Below are 24,804 nucleotides of genomic sequence, written 5' to 3'. Positions count from 1 at the left end.
AGCAACTGTGTTAGGTAAACCTAATGACAAATCTCAATAAGTATTTCTACACAAATTTTCTTACAATGAAGATACTAATAACTGCTAGTTCACTTTCTCCACATGTCAATTATTTTAACTGTCTATTCAATAAGGTACTTATTTCAAATCTAGAACAATGAATGATTGAATAATTCAAATCTACTATCCTGTCTTTTTTTATTTTATTATTTTGTTGTTAATTAATCAGGGGAGAAGGGTCACAGTCAATCACATTTATAAGCCTTCATAAACTGTTAATGTATTCAGTTGGAACATCTATATCTTGACAAATGCAATGAGAACTTTGTAGGAGTGAATTTTAGAGAGTTTCAGTTCAAACAAGGACGAGTTATCAAAATATTTAGCACACAATTTGAGACAAAGAAAGAGTGATGAGATGAAGAATGAGAAAATTGTCAGGCAGGCTTGAGTGAAGTAAAAAGCATGCTAGTTCATAAAGGCTTGTTGTAGCAATATTAGAACATACAAATATGTTTATGAGCCAGTAATTACACTGCTTTGGTAAGTGACTCTTTGTCATTCAACAGAAAGGCTTACTTTTTATGTGGTGTGTGTCAATATCAGCACTCAAAGATATATGCAGAGTACTTCAATGTGAATCACACTTGAGTTTTGTAGATGGTCACTAATCAAAGCATCTTCAGGTCTTGAAGTGAAAGCTTAGTATTTGTGGTGCATTTGTGGCAATGTTTCAGGTAAATAAATAATTAAATATATATATATATATATATATATATGAGATTCACATGAGCGATCATCAGAGATTGTGACAAATAGCATTGTAGTAACTGTGAGAGTTTTAACCATGTATTGCACCAGATGGGTGTAGTGTGGTAATTATGCATTTGTGCTGTTAAAAGAGACTAGATTGTCATATCTCCATTAAAGAATGCTATAGGGTTTATGCTCATAAGGGGATGTTTTGGGATATCTAATTATTAGAGGATGTTTGAGGGAGAAGAATGATGTAGTCATTAGAGGCTTGAGGTGTTTATGTTACATGTAGATGATGTATGTGTTGAAGGTTAAGGAGTAGTGAAAGGTGGTGTCATCTTCATAAGAATGTATATGATTAGTGGTGAGAGAAAGTAGATCATCAATGTATAAAAGAAAGCATGCAGGAAACATAGCTAAACATTATGGACTTTGGTTCAAAAGGAGTAACATCTGTGCATGTTGTAATGTATCATGCCAGACATAGCTGAAGCCTTAGATGCTATCAAGGACAACACTGCTTTCAACGAAGCCAGCATCACTATCTTGAAGGCTTAAGATAGATATTTCTTTTTAAAACTATCAAAAGCTTGTTTATTTTTAGTAATTTCAAGCGTTTCGTTTTAAGACTCATGCGAAAAGTATTTAAGCTCTGCATGTTTGTATACATTGTGGTTGAAACCCTACTTTCACTCAGTTTGCGCATGGCTTCATAAGCCTATACATATTACTTTAAAAAGGAAAATACTTGCATGTAGGATAATGAGAGCTTTTTCTGTCTAATACATCCTCAAATCTGTTAGATATGAAAAATAAACTGAAATTATTCCCATATTCCTTGACATTCAAAGTGAGATATAGTAAATGACACTGAATTGATGTTTACTGCCAGTGTTTTGGCAAATTGCAGAATTTTCTATTTTAAGTATATACTGCAGTGGCATCCATCATTGAGTAAAATTCCTCCCTAAGTCATTCATAGAAGTCTCACTATTAACTAATAATTGCACAAATTTAGGAATTTGTTTTTGTGCTAGTTTTACATGTATTACTTTTCTGCCAAATTCCCTTCCAGTTTAAATATTCAAAATAGTTTTATAAAGCTTTATATAAAAATGTATGAAATTATGTTTTAAAATATGTTTCATATTTGTATGAATTGAATTCTGTTTTGATTTAGGATATTCACATAAACTACTGACAGAAGCAAAAATCTCTATATATAGATGTCTTCCTCAGTACAAACTATTCAACTGCAAGAAAAGCAAATTCAGCAAATGAAAGAGCTTCTGCATAAGCTAATGAGGGAGAGACTCTATTTTAATCTAATGAAGGAGTTTCTACACAAGCTAGCATGGAAACTTTTGCATAATTACATTACCTGCACAATGCAACAGCCAAATTTCCCTCAACAAAGTACCTAAATAAATAAATAACAAATATTGTTGAAAATCAGCTCATGCTGATTTTCAACAAATATTATCAGAAGTCAGGAAAAAACATAAAACAGCTTACTTGACAAGCAGTTAGAATTTGGGGTGCAAAAGGTGGAAGATGATCTCGAGTTTCTTTTGTAACATCTTTCAAAGCCAAAGAGGCAGGTGTCACAACCTCAGGATTCTGTAGGGCTTCAAGTAACATTGGAATTACAGACTGAAGTACATCTGGATTCCAGTTCAACCATTCAGCAAATGAACCTTAAACAGAAAGAATTTTTTATTTTGAGATTTAAAAGAAAATATTTTGTTTTCTATTCACAATTTTTCTTTTACTTTCATGTATATTTAAAAAATTATATTAGAGAGAGGAGAAATAGTTTTACATTTACATAAATGATCATCTTAAATATAGTAGTATAGTCAATTATGATGAATTAATTTACACACAAAAAAAAATAATTTTTTAATTAGTTGTTGTTGCTGCTTGCTTAACCCCAAGATGACCCTGAACAAGTCTATGATAAAAGGTATTCAAGCTATGACCATCTCAATGTTTATTTTATACATTTATTTATTTATTTTTTTGAGATGCTAAAGTGTAATTTGAGGACAATTTCACTTCTGTTTCTAGCTGGTCAAGCAACTGTGTAGAAGCTCCAGAGTTAGCTTATTTGGAAAGACAAGCAGTGTCTATCACTTTTATAAGTCTTCCCTGATTGGTGAGGTTGATGCGATTGAAGTTCAGTTTGAAAACTCCAGAAGATTGCAGCTCAACAGAGGAGAATTCTACTATAGGCACAAGGCCAGGAATTTTGAGAGATAGATAGTTGATTACAATGACTCCAGTGTTCAACTAATACTTATTTTATTGACTCCAAAATGATGAATGGTAAGGTTAACCTAGGCAGAATTTGAACACAGACCATAAGAAATGCCACTAAGTATTTTGTCCAGTATGCTAATGATTCTACCAGCTGCTGCTTTTCAACAGAGAATAATGACTATGTAAAATATTAAGTGAGACCAGAAGTGGGGTGAATGAGACACAGCAGGACTTATAAGAATAAAAGAGATGGGGTGTCATCTTGATAATTCAGAGGAAAAACATTATAGTAATGGTTGAAGAGGCGGAGAGAATAAATACACACTGTGTCTGTGAACCAGTGGTTGTATTGTGTTGGTGAATGAGTCTTTGCCAGTCAGTCAAATGTTCATGGTTTAGATGTAATCTAGAATGCTGGTAAGTAGTAGCAGGACTAACTAAGATATGTAAGCAATGCTCCAATGTAGGTCCCACTTGAAGTTTGTTAGCAACCAACCAGTGCTCAAATATCTTATTGTTTTACAGAAGAAGCTTAGATTTTAGAATATAAATTTTGAGAATGTTATACATGTTTCTTTTTTCATTTTTCACTTAGTCAAAAGGGAAGGGAAGTGTTCATAACCCTTTCCAGGGCCTCTATGACTGGTGTGTGAGAGGGAAGATACATATTCTCAAACTACTGGACATTTAACTTGACTGTTCTATTAAAGACACCCAAAGACCAGGTGGTCATGTTAAAGCAGGCAATGAGTTAAGTTTATCACCATCCAAATAGCCAAGAAGTGATTTGAATTCAGAACACAAAGAGATATGACAGGCTTAATTCCTTAAGCCTGACCTATCAAACAAGATGGTATGATTTATAAATCATATAGTTTAACCCTTTAGCATTCAAATTATTTTATCAAATGTAATGCTTAATTATTCACATTATTTTGAATTAACCATGCATTATCTTGTAACTATAATTTCTCAATGTGACTGCTTATTTTGAGAATAACATTGTAAGATAAGTGTGAGAGGCTGGACCTGGCTGATTTGAACATAAAACATGTAGAATATTTGGAACAGATATGGCCAGTTTAAATGCTCAAAGGTTAATTTACTTGGGGGTGAAGGCAGAGAGCTGGCAGAAACATTAGCACGCCGGGCAAAATGCTTAGTGGTATTTCGTCTGTCTTTATGTTCTGAGTTCAAATTCCCTCAAGGCCAACTTTGCATTTCATCCTTTTGGGGTCAATAAATTAAGTACCAGTTGAACACTGGGGTCGATCTAATCGACTGGCCCCCCTCTCCAAAAATTTCAGGCCTTGTGCCTAGAGTAGAAAAGAATTTATTTATGGGGTGAAAATCCTTTTTCTGGCAACAAACTTTCTTCCAACCACTTTCTACCAACGGGAGATCACTGGTTCCATTCAGAAACAAACTAAGTAGGAACATATAACTCAAATATCCCTACCAAACTATCAATGTAGTCTATTGCTGCATTTAGGTAAAATAAATTACTAGATGATAAGAAAAAAGAGTAAACAAGATAATAAAGAAAGGTCATAACCCAGATATATTGGGTTGTCCGGAAAGTTTGTGCCGATTTATAGTAGCTTACCTTTCGACTTATTTTAGAACATGGTTGAGTTCATAAAATAGGATTTGACTACACCTCCATTTAGAGCACAGTTTAAGGTATCTTTTCGTGGAAGAAGGTTCATGCTCCTATAACCTGTGTTAATTCTGTAACCCTTTAAAATGGAAGATAAGAAAGTTCACTTTCAGCACTTGATGCTTTGGGAACCAGACAAAAATTGCTGCAGCTCGGCTGAGATGTGTTACCCCACCCTCCATATTCACCAGATATTGCTCCTTCAGATTTCCACTTATTCAGGTCTCTGCAGAATAGTCTTAATGGTAAAAATTCCAATTCCTTGGATGACGTAAAAAGATACCTTGATGAATTCTTTGCCATGAAACCACCTCAATTCTGGGAAGAGGGCATTTTCAAGTTACAGGAAGATGGAGATGCATTGTGCAACAAAATGGTTCAAATTATTAGGTTGATTAAAAATGTAATGGCAAGTATTTATTGACCTTTTTCTTTCCCTTAAAAATCAGCACGAACTTTCCGGAAAACGCAATAGAAATTTAAGATAAAACTGCAACTTTTGTTTTGTTTTCCTTTTATAGTTTACTTTGTACTTTCTTGCATTGTTCCAGCCTTACACAACAAATCTCTTTAAAGTTACACCACACAATGCTTCACCAAAATTACTCCATAATAAAGAAATTCAATAAAAATCTTTGAAAATCTACTTTCACTTACAGAACATATTGTGTGATTAATTTCCTATTTTACTATTTTTACTGATGTTCTTTCTTTAAATGTGTGGAACTATTCATGTATTAGAACATAAAACATAGATAATAATGAAGTTTATATGAAGTTCATATTTATTACTTTTGTTAATGTTTATCCTCTATTACAAGTATCACTTACCAATCATTGCTAATGTGGTTGATATAAGTGTTGGATGGTGAAAAGTTAACTGTGGTAGAAAGTTCAGCAACGCAGGCAAATAAGTTTTCTCACTCAATTCAACTCTTTCAGCAATGGCACTGTAGAGGAAAAAAATTCCTTCAAACACCTGAAAATAGAATCAAATTAACGAAATATCAAATTTAGAATGTATGAAACTTGAGATAACATACTCATAAAATATTGGTTTCAAACTTTGGCACAAGGCCAGCAATTTCAGTGGGTGGGGTAAGTCAGTTATACTGACCCTAGTACTCAACTGGTATTTATTTTATCAACCCCAGAAAGGATGAAAGGCAAAGTTGACCCCAGCAGAATTTGAACTCAGAACATAAGGATGGACAAAATGCCACAAAGCATTTGCCCAGTGAGCTAATGGTTCTGCCAGCTCACCATTTTATATATTCATTAAATATTCATGCAACATTATGTTATTATATCACAACACATAACGCAATAGTAATGTGAATTATAATTTAATGATTGAACAGTGAGAGAATGTAAACTATAGGTTACATCTAAATTTATAGAATCATTCATTTCACAAAATATCCTGACTAAACAATCATTAACTATTAGAATATGGCAAACAAAATAAGTATTCTCTAAAGGATTCGTTATGCATGAGTAAAAGCTGGAGCACATGCGATCAGAAAAAACTGTCAGTTATTCAAATCATCAACCAATGTGTGTAGAAAAGAAGACAGTGATGCTACCAACGTGGAATACAAAAGTCCAAAAGTGAGTGCTGAGTTAAAAAGGTTACGTGTACTGAGTGTGGAAAGTAATGGTGTCAGAGTAAGGCCAAGAAGGATGTGAGAAAAAGTGGTAAGGTTAGATATCAGGATGCTGGGTGTTATGGAGGAAATGGCACAAGATTGTCAGTTTGGCAACATGAGACATGAAAAAAATCTATGATGATTTGTATTAAGATTGTTTTTCTTGACACTAACAAAAGTAGATAATGTCTAATTTAAACATAAAGTTAAAATAAGTAATTACCTGCCATTGTACATCATGAGTAGCTTGAGCAGAATTGTTCAATACAGACCATAAATAAGGCAAGATAAAATCTTTTAATATTGTAAAAGAATACATCTGGAAGAAAAAAACAATGAATAAATATATAATTATATACCAGTTAACAGCAGATGCGATAAATTATTGTCTTTCTTTATCTATTATCATTATTTATTGTTGATTTAAAAATCAAGTATTTTACAATGTCTATGGTGCAACCTGATAGTACAAACTCAAAAACTTGAAAAACTATAAGTTCTAAATGTAAGTATTTGATTATTAATAAGCAATATGTCTGAAGAACTCTAACATTTGTTTTAGAATTCTACACCACACAGACTGTACATATGTATGCTTGTATATATATTTGGATTGCTAGACAAAGTGTCAAGGTAAATCTGAATGTTGCTGGCATCAAGTGCATATGAAATGGAAGCAACACACTTGCCCTGGCTGGTACTGAGAAGAAAAAGGCAGGAAATGCTTCTATGAGCAGCTGAAGAATGAAGAGACTGTTTGGGTAAAAGTTGAATTTCTCTAAGTGGACCAACAGAGGTTGACTACTGTATAATCAAAAGGGCCACTAAAGATAAAAAGGCAAAAGAAACAAAAAAACAACTGGACTATCAGGGTTTGTCACCAAGGTTCTGAAAATATCTGGTTCCACAGATTACTTGCATAATTAATTAGGCACTGCAGTGTGAGGGGGGACATGTTTAGAGATGGGGAAAACATACATACAAACACGTGTGTGTGCACACACACACAGTTGTAATAATGAAGTCAAACCAAATAGATATTTTGAAATTATTTGATATATATATATATATATGTTTAAGGTTTGTGTAATATATAATAGGAAATACAGCCATTATGTAAGCATTCCTACACACACACATTCACACACAATATATATACATATATAATTTACTCTTTTAATACTTTTATATGTATTCCCATATTACATATTCTGTACATAAATAATATAACTGAATTCTTTTAGAACACGTTTGCTACAATAACATAAAAAATTGCTGAAATTTTAAAAATTAATGAGGATAATGGCAAAGTGAAAAACATTATAATCAACTGAAGAGGAAATAAAGATAAAAGTCTAGTTAAAAACTGCTTTCTTTACTAAATGTCTAAAAATTAGTTGTAGTGTAATGATAAATAAACTTGTCTCAAAGAAGGTTTTTATATGAGACTTAAGTATTCTAAGAAGTTACAAAATCAACATTTACTTGTAAAAGGAATTTAATTAATTTTCACAGAGTTATGAAAAATACTGGACATTTTTGTGAGATAAAAACAATAAACAACACTATTTTCATATCCTATCCTATTTTTTGAGTACAGCTTTAAATAATTCAAATTACCATAGTATCTCCAATGTCATGTCGATAGCACCTGAACTGTTCTTTTTGTTCTACAATGAATAGAATGTACACCAATAAATACCAAACATAAATGTAAATTCTAAAATATAAACAGTTTATTAAGAACTAATTTATAATATCTTCTATGAATTTAATATAAAACATCAAGACTAATGTTCTTTATACAAAATATACATTATATAAGTTAGTCTCTTACAATTCATTAATAATTTTTTTTAATAATATGAATGCTAAAGTTTAGTGAGTTTTTGTCATCAAACTTTCAAGATAAATTATCATAGAATTTCACTAATTTAAGATTCTGTCTCTGCAAATTAATTCAAAGTTATTGCATAACACAGTGTAGCAATTTTCTGTTAGAAAAAAATTGCACATTTTTTAAAAATATTTAATGTGAACTGAGGATAAAAGGCTCTAGAAATTACATTTATTCACATACATTAAAACAGAGTTTTCTTTATTGCAGAGGTTTAATTTTTGAAGTAGAAAATAAAGTTTTAGAAAAAGAAAACTGAAATCATTTAATTAAATTAACATTTTGAGTTAACTTAAACAGGCATTTTAAGAATTTATTTTCAATGAAATGTAAAGTGATATAATAAAAGAATTCCATTATTTTACCTCAATAATTGTTTAAATAGCAATTGAATAAAAATATTGTTCAGATATGGAAACATCATATAGCATAAAAACAAAACAACAAAAATCATAAAAATGCACATTAAACCAATAATGGTGCAGATACAAACACGTTTAAAAAAAAAACAATAATTCTAGAGCTTTTATCAACCTCAGTACATTATTTCAAATCGAAATATTTCTCATTCAAATGTTTAAAATATCTACTATTAACTAAATATAGCAACATATATATATAAACATCAAAACTTTAGAAAGCTAAAGACTTATAATGTTTTATAAAATGTAACACCAATAACAAAAATCTGGAAGATCTGTTAAAATATACTAAGTTAGCACTTAGTATTGCATTAATTATTTTTAGCTAACAAAATAACGAAATAAATGTCTAATTGATAAAAGAAACTAAATGAGATGCATATAAAAGCAGGTATCAAAACTCATTATTTTTCAGCCTCCTCAATCTTAAAGATAATAAACAGCTTACCTGTAGACCAAGAATTGTATTCCTGGTCAGGTGGATACTGCACTTTTGTTAGTAACACTTCAACCAATTTGCAATATATTTCTCGAAAAATTGGCATCAACTGTGGATCAGCATCAGAACCAAGCTCAACTAGCTCATCCTAAAAAAAAAAAGAATTACTGAACCCTTTTAGGTAGTTTATAGTTTATAAAAAATACTACGAAACTTTTTGAATAATGAAAAGATGATCTATAAAAACAAAAAACAAAACCTCAGAAGAATTAAAGAAACAAAAGCATTTGATTTTTCTTCCATTATAGTTTTTTTAATAAGTATCACACATTTTACATTATTTGAATATTTTACATATTTCACACAAACTGATCATTAATCATAACTTCACAGCGCCCATGACGTTCAGGAAAAATTTTTCACACTCAGAATTGCTGAAGCATGGAATAAACTACCTACATTCTTTTTAGCTATTGGGACACTACATCCTTCGAAACTTCCATGTTTCCTGAAATTTGCCAACAGTACACCTGATGCATCCCACGCCTGTCTTTTTCTTTTAAAGACTTATTCACTGTTCACTTCCTGTTCATATTCTATGTACTGTTCATGCAGTTTTAGTTACTTTTTCTGGTGAGTTATAGTAGACCTGAGAACTGTATACATTAAGTTCATTATTATATTATTATAATACAAGGATAGAGTTTCTACAGACACTCAAACTGTAAGAAATAGCAGCCAAACCTCCCTCAAATCATCCCCTACTGTCTTAAGTAAAGGTAACACCAGTCAGTGAAATCCCTGACACAGAAAAGACAGTATGGTCAAAGCTGGAATACTTTTGATCATATGACTATTTGATAAGAACAAACCTGGTGTTAAAAACAACTTGCTGGAGGAAACATAGGTCATTAAATTATAGTACTAAAACTTTAAAAAATATAAAAACTTTGTGTGACAGGGACTTGTGTTTTATTTGAATAAACTTAAATATTTTACAGAGAAAATTACCAGAATGTTTAAACTAAGAATTTCAATGAAAACAGATAAAGAAATAATTTAATTTGCTGAAATTCAAGAGAGAAATACATGACAATCATACCTGGATAGCATACCAAAATGTGAAGGTCAGCTCACTACAAGTTTCATCAACAGGGTAATAGCCAGGCAAACCAGTGCAAGCCTAATAAAGAAAATATACACATGCAAAATATTAACAAACTTATGGAATATTAATGATTAGATGATGATGATGATGCTTCCACAGACACCAACCCCCTATCATCATTTTACGTTGGCTTTCCATGCTGGCATGGATTGAACAGGTTATCATAATCTGAGTTTATTCTTATTTAGATCTACTACTATCACTGACTAATACTCATACATGGAATTTTGGCTCACTTTCTATGGTTGAATGCTCTTCTTACCATCCACCATTTTACTGAGTGTATTGTGTGCATTTTCTCACTGACACCAGCACTAGAGAGGTCGATAAATCATCAGTGAAATACAACAAAAGGGACCTTATGACTCTGCACTTCCTCAGCTTGTTTGCCATCATTGAAAAGTGAAGTTAGATATTGCTACATTTTGACATTGCTATTCACAATCATCACCATTTAACATCCACTTTTCTGTGCTTGTGTAAGTCAAACAGAATCTGTTGAGGCAGATTTTCTATAGCCAGATGCCCTTCCTGCCAGCAACCCTCACCTGTTTCCAAGTAAAGTAATGTTTCCCATGGCCGGACATGTTTTCCACAGAAGACTAGAAATGAACAGTGTTGCCTGTATGATAGCAATACTCATATACAACCATCACATGATATCAAGACAAGAGTACACACACACATGTGCATATATACACACACATGATGAGCTTCTTTCAGTTTCCATCTACCAAATCCATTGACAAGGCTTTATTTGGCCTATAGTAAAGACACATGCCCAAGGTGCTACATAGTGGGACTGAACCTGAGATCACATGTTTAAGAAGTAAGTTTTTCAACCAACCAGCCATGCCTGCACCTATTACTTGTATAAATATCTTTGTGTAATCTTGCATTAATGAACAACATCATAAATTCTTTGATACATTTTACATGTAAGACAGAAAAATAAACCCATCTATCACCAATGTTGAAAAGTTAAAGATTTTGAAAACATACCATTACCATATACATGAGATTCAAAGAATTTTGTTTCTGTATATCATCTCCATTAGGGAAAGAATTAATTAATAACTTGGAATGAGTTTCAGCAATGGACACCACAAGTCGACAGATTATGCTACAGACTTCCTAAAAGATAGAAAACCTACAAGTTACAAAATGGTAATTTCTAACAAAGGCAAAAGACTAAACATTTTTGGTGGGAGGGTATTACTGACTTAGATCAATGGCCAGTACAACACTGGCACTTATTTTATCATGAAGGATGGAAAGGAAAACTGACTATATCAAGATTTGAACTTGGAATAGAACCAAATACAACAAAGAACTTTTTCTAGCATTCTGCAAATTCTACCATTTGCCAATAAATTCAATTAACAATTCATAAATAATACATTTTTTCTTTTTACTTTTTCTTGTTTTTGTTATATTTCTGTATTTGTTTCAATTAGTTCTTAAAATAATGAAGAATTCAGTAAATTAACTTTGTTGTTGAAGTTTGGAAAATAAATGAACCAGAAATTTTGACAGAAGGTTTTCTTAACAGATTACTTTAAAACAGAAAGTTTGTATCATAGAAACAGGGATGATCTCAAACGTGTATCAAAAGGATTAAAATAAAAATCCTGCTCAGAACATTGACCTCCTGGAATCTGTCCAGAGACGTGCAACCAAACGCATACCCTCCATCAGACACCTACCATATTCTGAGCGCCTTGTTTCCCTGGGCATGGATTCACTGAAGCTCCGGCGTCTGGCGACGGACTTGGTAAACACCCACAAGGTTATCAACCACCTCACCAACAACAACACTGAACACCTTTTTGATCTCCATGTGTCTAACACACGTGGACATGCCTACAAAGTCAGAAAACAACACAGCTCCCATGACTTTCGGAAACATTTTTTCACGCTCAGAGTTGCTGAAGCATGGAATAAACTGCCTGCGTCAGTTGTTGACTGCCATGACACTGCATCCTTTAAGGCCCTCATGCTTTCCGAAATCCGCCGAAACTACACCTGATTATATATACACTTTAGATGAGTTGTAGTGCACCTGAGCACTGTATACAATTATTATTATTATTATTAATACTAAATGAATATAAATGCAAATTATTAATCATCATCATTGTTTAATGTCTGTTTTCCATGCTGGCATGGGTTGGGCAGTTTGACTGGGGTCTGGAAAGCCAGGAAGCTGCACCAGGCACCAGTCTGATCTGGCAATGTTTCTACAGCTGGATGCCCTTCCTAATGCCAACCAATCGGCCATGTTCGGATGGTGCTTTTTACATGCCACCAGCACAGGGGCATCCAGTCTTGAATTCCTCTGTTATTGCCTGGAGGACTATGATGAGCAAGAGGGAGATGAGGACTGATCCTTGATGGACCCCTTCCCCTACCCGGAATTCTTCACTGTACTTGTTGCCAACCCTCAACTTACTGACAGCATCCCTATACATGGCTTGTACAGTGCTCACTAACCACTCATCTATCCCTATTTTCTGTACTGTCCATTAGATAAGGGATCAGGGGACCCTGTCAAAAGCTTTCTCCATGTCAACGAAAGCCAGGTACAGAGGTTTATCTTTGGCTAGGTATTTCTCCTGCAGCTGTCTTACCAGAAATATAGCATCAGTGGTGCTTTTCCCTGGCACAAATTCAAACTGCATCTCATCTAGACTGATTCTCTCCCTAATTAGTTGGGCTATGACCCTCTCTGTCATTTTCATTACCTGATTCAACAACTTGATATCTCTGTAATTATTCATATCTAATGCATCACATTTACCTTTGTAGCAGTTGACTATGGTGCCGCTACACCAGTCATTGGGTATGACTCCTTCATGTAACACCTGATTGACTATACAGGTGACTAGGCTATAGCCGACACTGCCAGATATTTTAAACATCTCTACAGTGAATCCTGATGGGCCAGGGGCTTTCCCTGTCTTCATACCCTTAACTGCTTTATATACTAAGGTACTCTCAATTCAGATAGCTGGTCCCTCTGTTGGATCGACATTCAGCAGACTCTCTTTCTCCCACTCATTCTCTTCATTTAGCAACCTTTCACAATGGCACTCTTCATTCTTTTCTTCTTTCAATACTTAGATCTCCTAGGTTCAGTTTCCAACAAATTTACCACCATTTATAGAAAATCTCAAACAATAACTTACAATATTTTTTTCATCAATGGCTCTCTTTAGAACAGGCTGTAGCTGTATAACATGGGGCAATAATTTCTGTACAGTGTAAGGAAATCTGAAATAGAGATATATATAAACATATATTTCATATGCATATATATATATATACAAAAGACCATTCAATACTTCAATTACTATCAAGCACTATTAACCCAAGCGTACTACACATACACGCACACACATCTGTATGTACAACTAACATTTACACACAAATTGTTTTACAGGTAATGCAACCTTCAAACATGTTTATATTAAAAAACCCGACAGATTTATAGCATACATAATATCAAGAGCGGCTGTGTGGTAGGTAGCTTGTTTACCAACCACATGGTTCTGGTTTCAGTCCCACTGCATGGTATCTTGGGCAAGTGTCTTCTACTATAACCATGGGCCAACCAAAGCCTGTGAGTGGATTTGATAGATGGAAACTGAAAGAAGCCCATCATATATATATATATATATATATATATGTAGGTCCCGGGTTGATTCGGGGTTAACCACAGTAAATAAGGTACTCAATACATAGCAGAGTAAAATTAATTTATTATATAGAAGGAGCTTCTACAGGACTAGAACTGTTTCATTCAAGAGAAATCATCAGGAAGCTTCCTGATGATTTCTCTTGAATGAAACAGTTCTAGTCCTGTAGAAGCTCCTTCTATATAATAAATATATATATATATATATATATATATATATATAGATATATATGTTTGTATGCCGGTATTTGTCCTCCCACCATCGCTTGATAACTGATGTTGGTGTGTTTACATCTCTGTAATGTAGCAGTTCGGCAAAAGAGACTGATAGAATAAGTAATAGGCTTATGACTAATAAGTTCTGGGGTCACTTTGTTTGACTAAAGGCGGTGTGCCAGCATAGCTGCAGTCAAATGACTGAAACAAGTAAAAGAATCATCATCATCATATGTCTGCTTCTCTGTGCAGATACGAGTGGGATGTGACATCCTGAGACTATCCTATGGATAGTCGCACCTTCTGATGCCAACCCTCACTTGTTTTCAATTAAGGTATTTTATTCTGTCATCACACATCAAATCACTGAGCTGCAGTAGTTTTTGTTCATGGGAGATAGAAATGTCATCATAGCCCAAGCATGATTCAATATGAAGACATGAAGGGGCAAATACACACACACGTCTCTTGGAACAAACAGGAAAATAGAACTCAATAGGATAAGTGTATACATATCGTTATTTAGCTGTAATGAAACAGAAATGACTCAAGGGTTGAGATGTTGCATTTAACATCTTTTGGAAAGTGCAATACACAAAACTTTGCCATCAATCAAATTTCACTCACATTTTGGTCAACCTAAGGCTAAAATAGAAGACATTTGCTCAAAGTATAATACAGTGGGATCAAAACTACATGGTTGCAAAGCAAACTTCTTATACTGCACAACCATGACTGTACCTATATAATTATGTCCTGTAAAGTATTGTTACGTACACAGTGCACTGTTATATACATATTAATTACTTGTAGGGACACTGTGTATTTTGTTATGCAACCATAATATACTATGAAGTACATTAAATGCTTTATAAGTCAATACTGTATCCTAAGTCAGTACAGCTGTGAAATTATTGAAGCCCTTAATAACTACTTGGTTTAAATTGATTTTTTTCTTCTATTAGCTAATCAACTTCAAAGAAAACTTACCTGTGGGAATCTGGATGTGCTAAAATGGCACACAAAACATCAGCAGCTGTTTCAAACAGGTCGCTATTCTGCATCATCTTAAATAGATGTACAATGAGCTCCTCTCCTTCATGAAGTGGAATTCCAAATTCTGCCCAGCTATTAATACATTTCAGAGTTTCCAGTTTCATATTAGTTGGAGAAGAAGCCATTAAATTTTCAAGTAATGTAATTACTGTAGAGAGGAAACAATGTTATATTCTAAATAAAAAGAAATTCAGTTCATAAAATGTAATTCATTAGATTGTCTTATGTCCATTTTTCCATCCTAGTATGAGTTAGGTGAATACATATTACTGAGGTATTGTTTTACAGTTGGATATCCTTTATATTGCTAACTGTTACTTGTTTTTCAAGTCAAAGAGTTTTCGTTCAACTTTGTATAGTTTCTGTCTACCAAATTTACTCACAAGGCATTAATTGACTTGCAGCTATAATAGAAGACACTTGCCCAAGGCACCGACAACTATTTCAACTCTATATCTTTACTGTTCTCTTTTCTTTTTTATAAACTATTTTTCTTTAAGTTTCATTCAAAAAGGAAAAAAATGAATATATTTCATCATAAATATGAAATAAAGAAAATCTTCACTTGTTACATAAATTTTTCTGTATCAGCATTATCCTTTATTGGAATACATTTTTTTTTTCATAGCTGATACTGCAAACAACATAATTATTAAATAAGAGTAGGTCTTCACTTGAGGTAATTCAAACAAATCTAACTCTTTGTATTGTAATAAAATTTGAACTTATGACCATGTTTTCAGCCATGTAGCAGAAAAAAATAGTGTACCCCTTTAAGAATTCCTAAATGGACTTGGTATCTATAGTTCTAAACTACTTTGTCATATATAATGATGATAAAAGAACATAAACATTTAACGAAGTCATTACATTGTGTGCGCACTATGTTTGCACAAATACTGTTGTTATGAAAATGAAAGTTTCAAAGGTGAAAAGAAAAAACTTCTGTAACTGCATTCATTCATGTATAGCATGCATTTTCTCCTATCATTGATTTAAATCCTGGGTCATGTGAATGTGTAATACAACCTCTCTAGTCTCATCTCAAGCCTAAATAGTCTCTTCTATTTTCTAGGATCTACCTCTAGTAGAGAGAACCTTCCACTGTCAAGTCATTTCACTGTTTCACCTGATGTGTGCCGTCCATTCTTATTACATGCAGATACCTAGTTTCATGTATGCAAATATCTGTCAAAGCCCAGTTAGTGCTTTAATTCAATCATATTCAATTTTTCTCATAGTTCAAGGCGATGAACAGGCAGAATCATTAGCATGCCAGGCAAAATGCTTAGCAGCATTTCATCTATCTTTATATTCTGAGTTCAAATTCCACCAAGGTCGACTCAAGGTCTTTCATCATTTCAGGGTTAATAAAGTAAGTACTATTTGAGAACTAGGGTCAATTTAATTGACCAACCCACTCCCTTAGAAGTAGCTGGCCTTGTCCCAAAATTTGAAACCAATATTTCTCATAGCTTAATAATCCACATCAAATGGAACACACTCAATTCACTCCTGCTTTAGGTTGATAAACTTTCATATAAATTTAAAATCTTACCATCCTTAAGTTCATTGCTGAGATAGTTTTTTACAACTCCTTTTCTGTATTGCGGGAGATAAACACTAAAAAACTAATAGAACATAATAGAATTTGTGTTAAGAAAGAAAATAGAAAAATAAACATAAAATGAAGATGACACAAACATTCAAATTTTGTATTCTCTGCGAATTAGATATATCTGATAAATGAGTAATTTGAATTATATGTTATTTGTAACAAGTATATTGTCAGAAGTCACATCTTTGATCAGTTTCCATTAAAAACTGTCATTAAAAGTGCTTTTTGTTCATCAGCCCATAACATTTTAAAAATTTAACCCGAGTACAGGTAATTAAAATATTTTAATCATAATCAATATTATCATCAAATTACAAATATGTAAATTGATGGTGGTGAAATGCAAGCAAGAAGAGTTCCATAGTGATGTAGTTATAAAGGAAAAAAAGATTGGAGAAATGTGTATAATGTAAAAGTAAGGAAATATTCAATTTTTAGTTACATTTAGATTCTGAGGTTTTAGTACTTTGTTATTGTATTTTAATATATAATGCTTCCTTAATATGCAACTAAAATTAATCTTCATGTTGTTTCTATGAAAAAACTCGTTTTATAAGGCATAATATGTGGAACAGATGATACAGGTTTATATAAATTTGGTATAAAAATTGTTGCAAGTTTGAGATAACAGGTTCTGTTACAGTAATGGTTAGATGAAAAATATAAACCTTTCATTTTGTATCCCCCCACCACTTTTTTTTTTTTACTTAAAGACACTTTAAATTTTGAAGTATGAAGTTATATGCCAATTGCAATGTAACTTTATTTCCCTTGTAGATCTACCACAACCTGGTTTACCGAGAGGTCTTTGTCGCGTGAGCTCAAGAGTGCTGGTGCCACATAAAAAGCACCTGTACAAGTGCTACATATAAGGCATCCATGTTGGTGCCACTTAAAAAGCACCCAGAACACTGTATAATGGCTAGTGCTAGGAAGGGCATCCAGCCATAGAAATCATGCCAAAACAGACAATTGGAGCTTGGTGCAGCTCTATGGGAAGCCAGCTCTTGTCAAGCTGTCCAACATGGAAAACAGATGTATGATGATGTAACTCATACATTATTATATTATAAGTTTTATTTATATTTCATATTAAATAAAACTATTTCCTTGTTCACTATGTCCTTTTTTTATGCTCTATTCAGAGGTTAAGGCAGAGCCTCCAGGACAGCCAGGCAGAAGAAGGAAGAAACTATGGGTTATACTCAGACTAGAGACCTAGTCCGGATGCTTGCAAATGAGTGGACTCTACAAAAGGAATCAAAGGGTCAACTAGTGGTATTAAACAGGTCAACAGATTATGTTTACTATTTAAGAACAGAATGGGCTTCTATGCAGTTTCATCTATCTAGTTTCAGTCACAAAGCTTTGATGTAACCTGAGGATATAGATGAAAATGCATATTCAGAATACGGTGCAATAGGATCAAACCAAGCATCACTTGATTGTGAAGTAAAACTTCTTGACTACACAACCATGACTGCAGGTGTGTTTTGCAAAAAAAAAAAAAAAAAAAAAACTGTACTGGCTGTTTTGTTGGATTTATCAATTATTATGTTCTGTTTATGAATTAAAAATATACAAGGACAACTTCAATCACTTCTTTCTTGTAGACTAACCAAAAGATATAGCAGTTTTTCTGGGGACTTAGAATACTTAGGTGACTATTTACATCAATCTAGGATATTTTTTTAAAAATCTAGATAAATGAAAAGAAATCTAAGAGATTTAGTTAATGAAAAGAACATAAAAATGTAAAAAACATACCTCTTCTGGAATAACAGTCAAAGTTTCAATTAAAGCTTCACATAAATTATATTCCTGTCAAACAAAGAACAAAGATGTTTTTAGTTCATTATCAGTTCATTATTTATGAGACTAACCACCAATAACAAACTTTGTGTATAAATACTTGTGTGTGTGTGTGTGTATATATATATATATATTATATATATATATATATAGAGAGAGAGAGAGAGAGAGAGAGAGAGAGAGAGAGAGTACAATGGGTAAATTGTCGAGATTTTATATTTTTAATTTCACACATGCGCGTTGTTTGTTTTTGATTTTGTTGACTACACAATATAGTAGGGACAGTTGGGCACTGTCTGTGAGAAAAACAGCGCCATGACACAAAACATTCTGCCAGAAATTTGGAAACGACATACTGTACTGTTTGGCATTCGCACTGGAAGTTCCAATACAAACGTCTTAGAGTGTTTGGGTATCAATCTGAGGACAGTGTAGACGATTTGGAAAGTGTTGGATGGCTCTAATGTTGATTACAAAGGTACAACAGCTCAGAAAACTCACTCTCATAATAAGAGAACTCCTGAATTTTTGCTGAGATCCAGGTCATGATTGACAACGATCCCTTCAAGTCAATCAGGTCCATCACCAGGGACATGGGAGAGTCTGAGTTTTTTATCAGGCAGGTAGTGCATGAAGACATTCGGTATTCCTCATACAAGGGAAAGGGCCAATTTTCCCTGTTGTCATACCCTTAATTCTTTTATCTACCAAGGTACTGTCAATTCGGATAGCTGGTCCCTCTGTTGGGTCAGCATTCGGCAGACTCTCTTTCTCCCATTCATTTCTCTTTATTTAACAACCTTTTATAGTGGCATCTCCAAACCTCTTTCTTTGCAGCCAAATTTAATGACACATCCATGTGGACACATTTCTCTCCTACGATATCATGATTCTCTCTAACACACTGTCTTGCAATATGAAATACCTCAGGTCTTTGGTCCTCACGGTGCAGAACATTGGCAAATTTTCTCTTATCTGCTTCCCCTCTGGCTAAATAAACCTGTCTCCTAGCTTCCCTTCTGGCAGTCTGATACAATTCCCTGTTACCACTGTTCTTCCAGTCCTTTCAAGCCTGTTTCTTTTCCCTAATGGCCCTGTCAACAACATTGTTCCACCACCACGTTACCTTGGGTCGAGAGGGGACTTTGCACCATCCACAGATCTGGTCAGTAGCCCTCAGCAGGTTGTTCTATAGAAACCTCCAGTTGTCTTCCACATCATGTGATGCTATATCCCCCTCTATTAGATCGGTAGGTGACTAGGTGGCTGGCAGGTTTCCTGAAGTTAGTATTGCAAACCATAAGATCATTTGCATCGCAGGATTCCAGCAGCCTGGTTGCCTCCTCATTGTGGGAACCAAAACCATAGCCTCCATGTATGCCATGGAAGCCCTCTGCATGTTGCCCAATATGTCCATTGAAGTCACCAGCCACAAAGAGAAGGTCCTTGTCATTCGTCAATGAGGTAGTCTGCAAGAGGGTGTCATAAAATCAGTCTTTCTGTCCATCAGGTAGCCCCAGCTGAGGGGTATAGGCCGAGATAATGGTTGCTAACCCATGATGTAGCACTAATTTAATCTTAAGTATTCTATTGCATACTCTGACTACTACATTATCAACCCATTTCTCTGCATGAAGTATATCCACGTCCCCGACCCCATCAGTGTTCCCTGCCCAGAAATCTTGTACCTGCGTTCTTTGCCTGTGAGGAACCTAGCAGAACCTCCTCTCCACCTTACTTCTTAGATGCAGCACAAATCTACAAGTCTCCGTTCAAGCAGGATGGGTGGGAGGGCGAGCGTACCGTGGAATAGCAAAATCAGAGAAGAGCATCTTCTGGATTTGTATTCTTTCGGTAGAGTTATTAAAATGAAGTAGGGGAATCCAAGTGCATGCACTAGTTTATATAGGGTGGGGTGGTGGAGGACAGGGAAGTGTTGGTGAAGCAAGTGGTTATCAAAATAGAGAGAGAGGGGGTCAGAGTTAGGCTGGTCAAAGATAGAACAAGAGGGAGAAAAATATTCTTTTGGAATTTTGGGTAACATAATTTAATGACACAGCAAATGCTGATAATAGTGAAATAGAATTGAAAAATCTTAGAATTTTCAGTCAGCCAATCTGTGACAAAATTAGAGAAATGAGTGACAATGTGACAAACTTGAATAAATGAATAGGTGACGAATAGTAAATGCGCGTGAAGGAACTTAAGTTTGTTTTAAGACAACAGCGAAGAAGACGAAACTATGTTTACATGGTAATGAAATAAATAGAATAATAAAAAGAACTAATAAGGGGCTTATGATCTGCACAGAAAGAGAGGTGTAGATGTAATACACACACACATATATATATATATAATAATAATATATAATAATATATAATTAAAAGATTTTAATCATAATCAATATTATCATCAAATAACAAATAAGTAAATTGATGGTGGTGAAATGCAAGTAAGAAGAGTTCCTCTGTTTGAGTTGCATAATAGTGGTTTTATCTTTAATTCATATTATATATATATATATATATATATATACACATATGTTCTTATCAGTTTCAGCTCAAAGCTATGGCAATTCTGGGGCACCGCCGTTTTGTTCAATGTTATTATTGAGAGCCTCCTCTGATGTGTGGCATTTGGTGAATAAGAGTGTTTGACGTTACTACCCTCATTTGCACACCCTGCCCCAAGGTAGGTTCATCTGGGACTCTCAACAGTAAGAGATCCTTTTTGATTTGAAAACACTTACATCCACTTTGTGTAGGTCACTCAGGCTCTTTGGAAGCTGTGGGCCCCTAAAACCTAGGCTGTTGCAGTAACTGGTCTTGAAGTGCAAAGGCATTGCTGGGAACTTAGACACCATGCAGTGGTGACCCACTGTGGCATTTGTGTAGCTTTCAATGCCAAAATTTGGCACAATCCCTTCCAGCATCTTCCAGGTGTATATTACTGCATATGTCTCCTGCCTTCACTCCAGGGAGTAGAGTCTTAGTTGTTTCAGCCTTTCCCAGTAGCTGATCTGTTGCAATGAGACAATCTTCTATGTGAAGCTTTGCTGGATGGCTTCAAGGTCTACTGTTAATTTTACACTGTTGGGTGACCATAGCTGGGAGCAGTAGTCCAGGCAGCTGAGAACGAATGTCCTCCAGAGGACCATTATGGTTTCCTTTTCTCTGGTTCTGAAGGTTCTCAGGATCCATCCAGCCATGTGGTTGGAAGCCAGCTTCTTACCACACAGGCATGCCTGCACTTTCGTTCAAATAAATTGTATTTATATGAAAAACTTCAAGATACTTACACTGACATTAGGAAAATTAGACTGACTGAAAGTTTCCCTGAGATTAGAGACTGGCTTGGGCCACATACTAGGTATTGTCTGAAGCACCAATGAGGAGAACTAAAAAAGAAAACATGGAAATAGAAAGAATGTTGTATTAGCACACATGTATTCTAGCTTCATAAAATATATTCATCTAGATTTAACTGCCAAATTCCATGCTGGTGAGTGATTAGTACTACTCCTTGTAATATGTTACAAATATGCATTCAGGTATGTTCTAAAATAATGTTTCTCATGGATGGGACACCTCACTCCAAGTGGTTGTGTGTGTATGTGGGCGGGAGATTGAAAAAGAAACAGATGGCCAAATTCAATAAATAAAGATGATTTTAAACTTTTTAAACTTGTCCAACACCATGGTAGAGAAAAACTAATTATACAGATACAAACACCTATTTTGTTTTCTGTGTAACCCTTTAGCATTTAAACCAGCTATATCCAGGCAAAATATTCTGCCTCTTTCATATTCAAACATCTACAATGTCATTCTAAAAATAAACAATCACATCATCGAAATCTTGAAGCCATGAGATAATGCATGATTTATTTAAAACAATGTAAATAAACAAGCAGTACATTTAACAGAGTAATTTGAATGTTAAAGTGTTAATACAGAGAGGTGGGGAGGGAGTACTAATAATTTATTAGGAGAGAGGGTGTTGGTATTTTTCACTTTGAGAACCAGAGTTCTAAACTAACTCAGTGATGATAGAAATCATCCTTCCGCTAATACCAACTTTCTACGTAACACTGAGTATTTCCATTTCTACATGAAGTAAAGGAGTTTTAATTATTATTTTTTTCATTTTAACCTATTTTCAATAATCTGTAAAAATTTAAAAGTGATATTCAGAAATTTAAGAATTCTGGAACTTAATGGGTTAAGCTACCCTTCCCTCAAGAATTAGACTGTTCTGCAGCTTGGAAATAATGTTTCATTGAGATCAGTCAAATTCACTTGATCTGAACTTAGTGTATGTAACCTAGCTGGTTAAATAGACATAGGAGAGAGCAGAGTCTTGTCAAGCCATCTTGCTCTATACTATCATCACTAAGTTATATTTTACCTTAATATCAGATGTCATTCTACTCTCAGAGCTATATATAGATTTAGATCATGCATAGAAGATGCTATTTGCTTATAACATACAGTAACTACATTATACCATCTGCAGTTGGTGTGGGAGTCTTAATGACAATTTTATGCCATCAAAACTAACTTGTACATGTAATTGATTTTCTACTTTCATGTATTATATGGAAATGGTAATTGTTGCTGATAGTCATCATAATCATTTAATGTCCATTTTCCATTCTGGTGTAGGTTGGTTGGTTTGAGAGAAACTGGCAAGACCAGGGGCAGCACCAAGTTCCATAGACTGTTTTGGCTTGCTTTCTACAACTGGATGCCCTTTACAGAGTATATAGGGTGCTTTTTACATGGCACCAGCACAAGTGCTTTTCATGTGACACCAGCACTAACACTTTTTACGTGGCAGCTTGGTTTTAGGATATCAGTTCTGTTGTGGTGGGCAGGTCTTCTTTAGTACAGTAATGTGCCACCTATCTTGGTTCTCTGTCATCTTCACAAGGCTCAGCATTTTGAGATCAGCTGTCAATGCTTGGTCTCATGTTTTCCTGGGTCTCCCTCTTCCACATTAAGTGAACAGCACTTGTTTATGCAATTATCCTCATCCATCTGCACCACATGACCAAATCAGTGCAGTCTCCTCTCTTACACACTGCATATAAGTCCTCTTATGCTTAACTTTCTTCCAATACACTTATGCACTGTCATACATGTATAATGACATTGCACATACAGCAGCGTGTACCAGTTTTGTTCCTTTCTAGTTTATGCATATCCTCTGCATCCAGAGCCCATGTCACACTACTGTGTAGCATTGCAATTCATACACATGCATCATACAATCTTCCTTCTACTCAGAGAGAGAGAGAGAGAGAGAGAGAGAGAGAGAGAGACTTTTGGTTGCCAACAGAGGCAAAAGCTCTCATCCTAAACTAAAGTAGGAAAAACATAATCACTCTCTGTATTAAGTAAATGAAATGAGCATTACTTACTGCTAAACATAATCTTGTAAAAATTAGTCGGGGGCCATTTGCATATTCAATAATCTTTTCTAATAACTTGGTCTTCAAAGTTTCATAATCATTTTGAGGAACTTCATGCCTTTATAAAGATAAATCAACAAAACTATAAAATAGAATACAAATAATGTAATAATGAAATACATACTATTTTGCTATTTCTTTTTTAAATAAAAAATATTTATATTGATATATTTTTGTTACTTAGCACCAGGTCAACCTTGTTTAGAAAGCCTGATGTCAAAACATTCCAGCTGTAACCAACATGTCTTTTTAGGGGTCTATCTAATGTGTCTTTCATTGTTTGAGTTATGAGATTTAGTATTTCTAGTAAGTCAAGCAACTTCATGGAGGCTCTCTTTATGGCTTGTTTTATATATGAATATATGAGAGGTCTTCTGGAGAAACCTCGGTTCAAATTCAACACATATTTTAAATTACAAATTAGTTGAAAAAGACAGATAGTTCTGCAAAGTAAGTGTGAAAATAAATTAAACTGAAGTTTTCAGTTAATCAGACCTTTATTTATCATGGAAGTTATTTGAAATAGCAAATTATGTGTCATTATTTCACATCTGCTGCTGGTTGTTTTGTTGTCACTATGGACAGGCCACATCATTTTCTCCCCTTTATGACCAGCCAACAAAGGAACCACCACATACTCACTTTATCTGCTAGAAATAGTAGCTAAATCTCCCCCTAC

At 34.2% G+C, this 24,804-nt stretch overlaps 1 protein-coding gene across 9 annotated transcripts in view; it reads right to left on the bottom strand.

The window, feature by feature from the left end:
• Positions 1–24,804, bottom strand: part of LOC115210715 (importin-13) — a 62,944-nt gene that overhangs the window by 20,956 nt on the left and 17,184 nt on the right. For all 9 annotated transcript variants that reach the window (XM_036502007.1, XM_036502010.1, XM_036502009.1 and 6 more), the window contains exons 5-17: positions 24,075–24,183; positions 21,951–22,049; positions 18,608–18,661; positions 16,781–16,853; positions 15,157–15,370; positions 13,442–13,526; positions 11,256–11,387; positions 10,188–10,268; positions 9,095–9,233; positions 7,948–7,997; positions 6,551–6,646; positions 5,510–5,657; positions 2,272–2,453 (exon numbers count right to left, since the gene is read on the bottom strand). In XM_036502007.1, coding sequence (XP_036357900.1) covers positions 2,272–2,453; positions 5,510–5,657; positions 6,551–6,646; positions 7,948–7,997; positions 9,095–9,233; positions 10,188–10,268; positions 11,256–11,387; positions 13,442–13,526; positions 15,157–15,370; positions 16,781–16,853; positions 18,608–18,661; positions 21,951–22,049; positions 24,075–24,183 — 1,462 coding nt within the window. The remainder of the gene's footprint in view (positions 1–2,271; positions 2,454–5,509; positions 5,658–6,550; positions 6,647–7,947; positions 7,998–9,094; positions 9,234–10,187; positions 10,269–11,255; positions 11,388–13,441; positions 13,527–15,156; positions 15,371–16,780; positions 16,854–18,607; positions 18,662–21,950; positions 22,050–24,074; positions 24,184–24,804) is intronic.

The sequence above is a fragment of the Octopus sinensis genome, linkage group LG4, assembly GCF_006345805.1.
Source record: "Octopus sinensis linkage group LG4, ASM634580v1, whole genome shotgun sequence".
Taxonomy (NCBI): domain Eukaryota; kingdom Metazoa; phylum Mollusca; class Cephalopoda; order Octopoda; family Octopodidae; genus Octopus; species Octopus sinensis.
The sequence above is the reverse complement of the archived record's forward strand: the minus strand, read 5'-3'. Positions and strand labels throughout refer to the sequence as shown.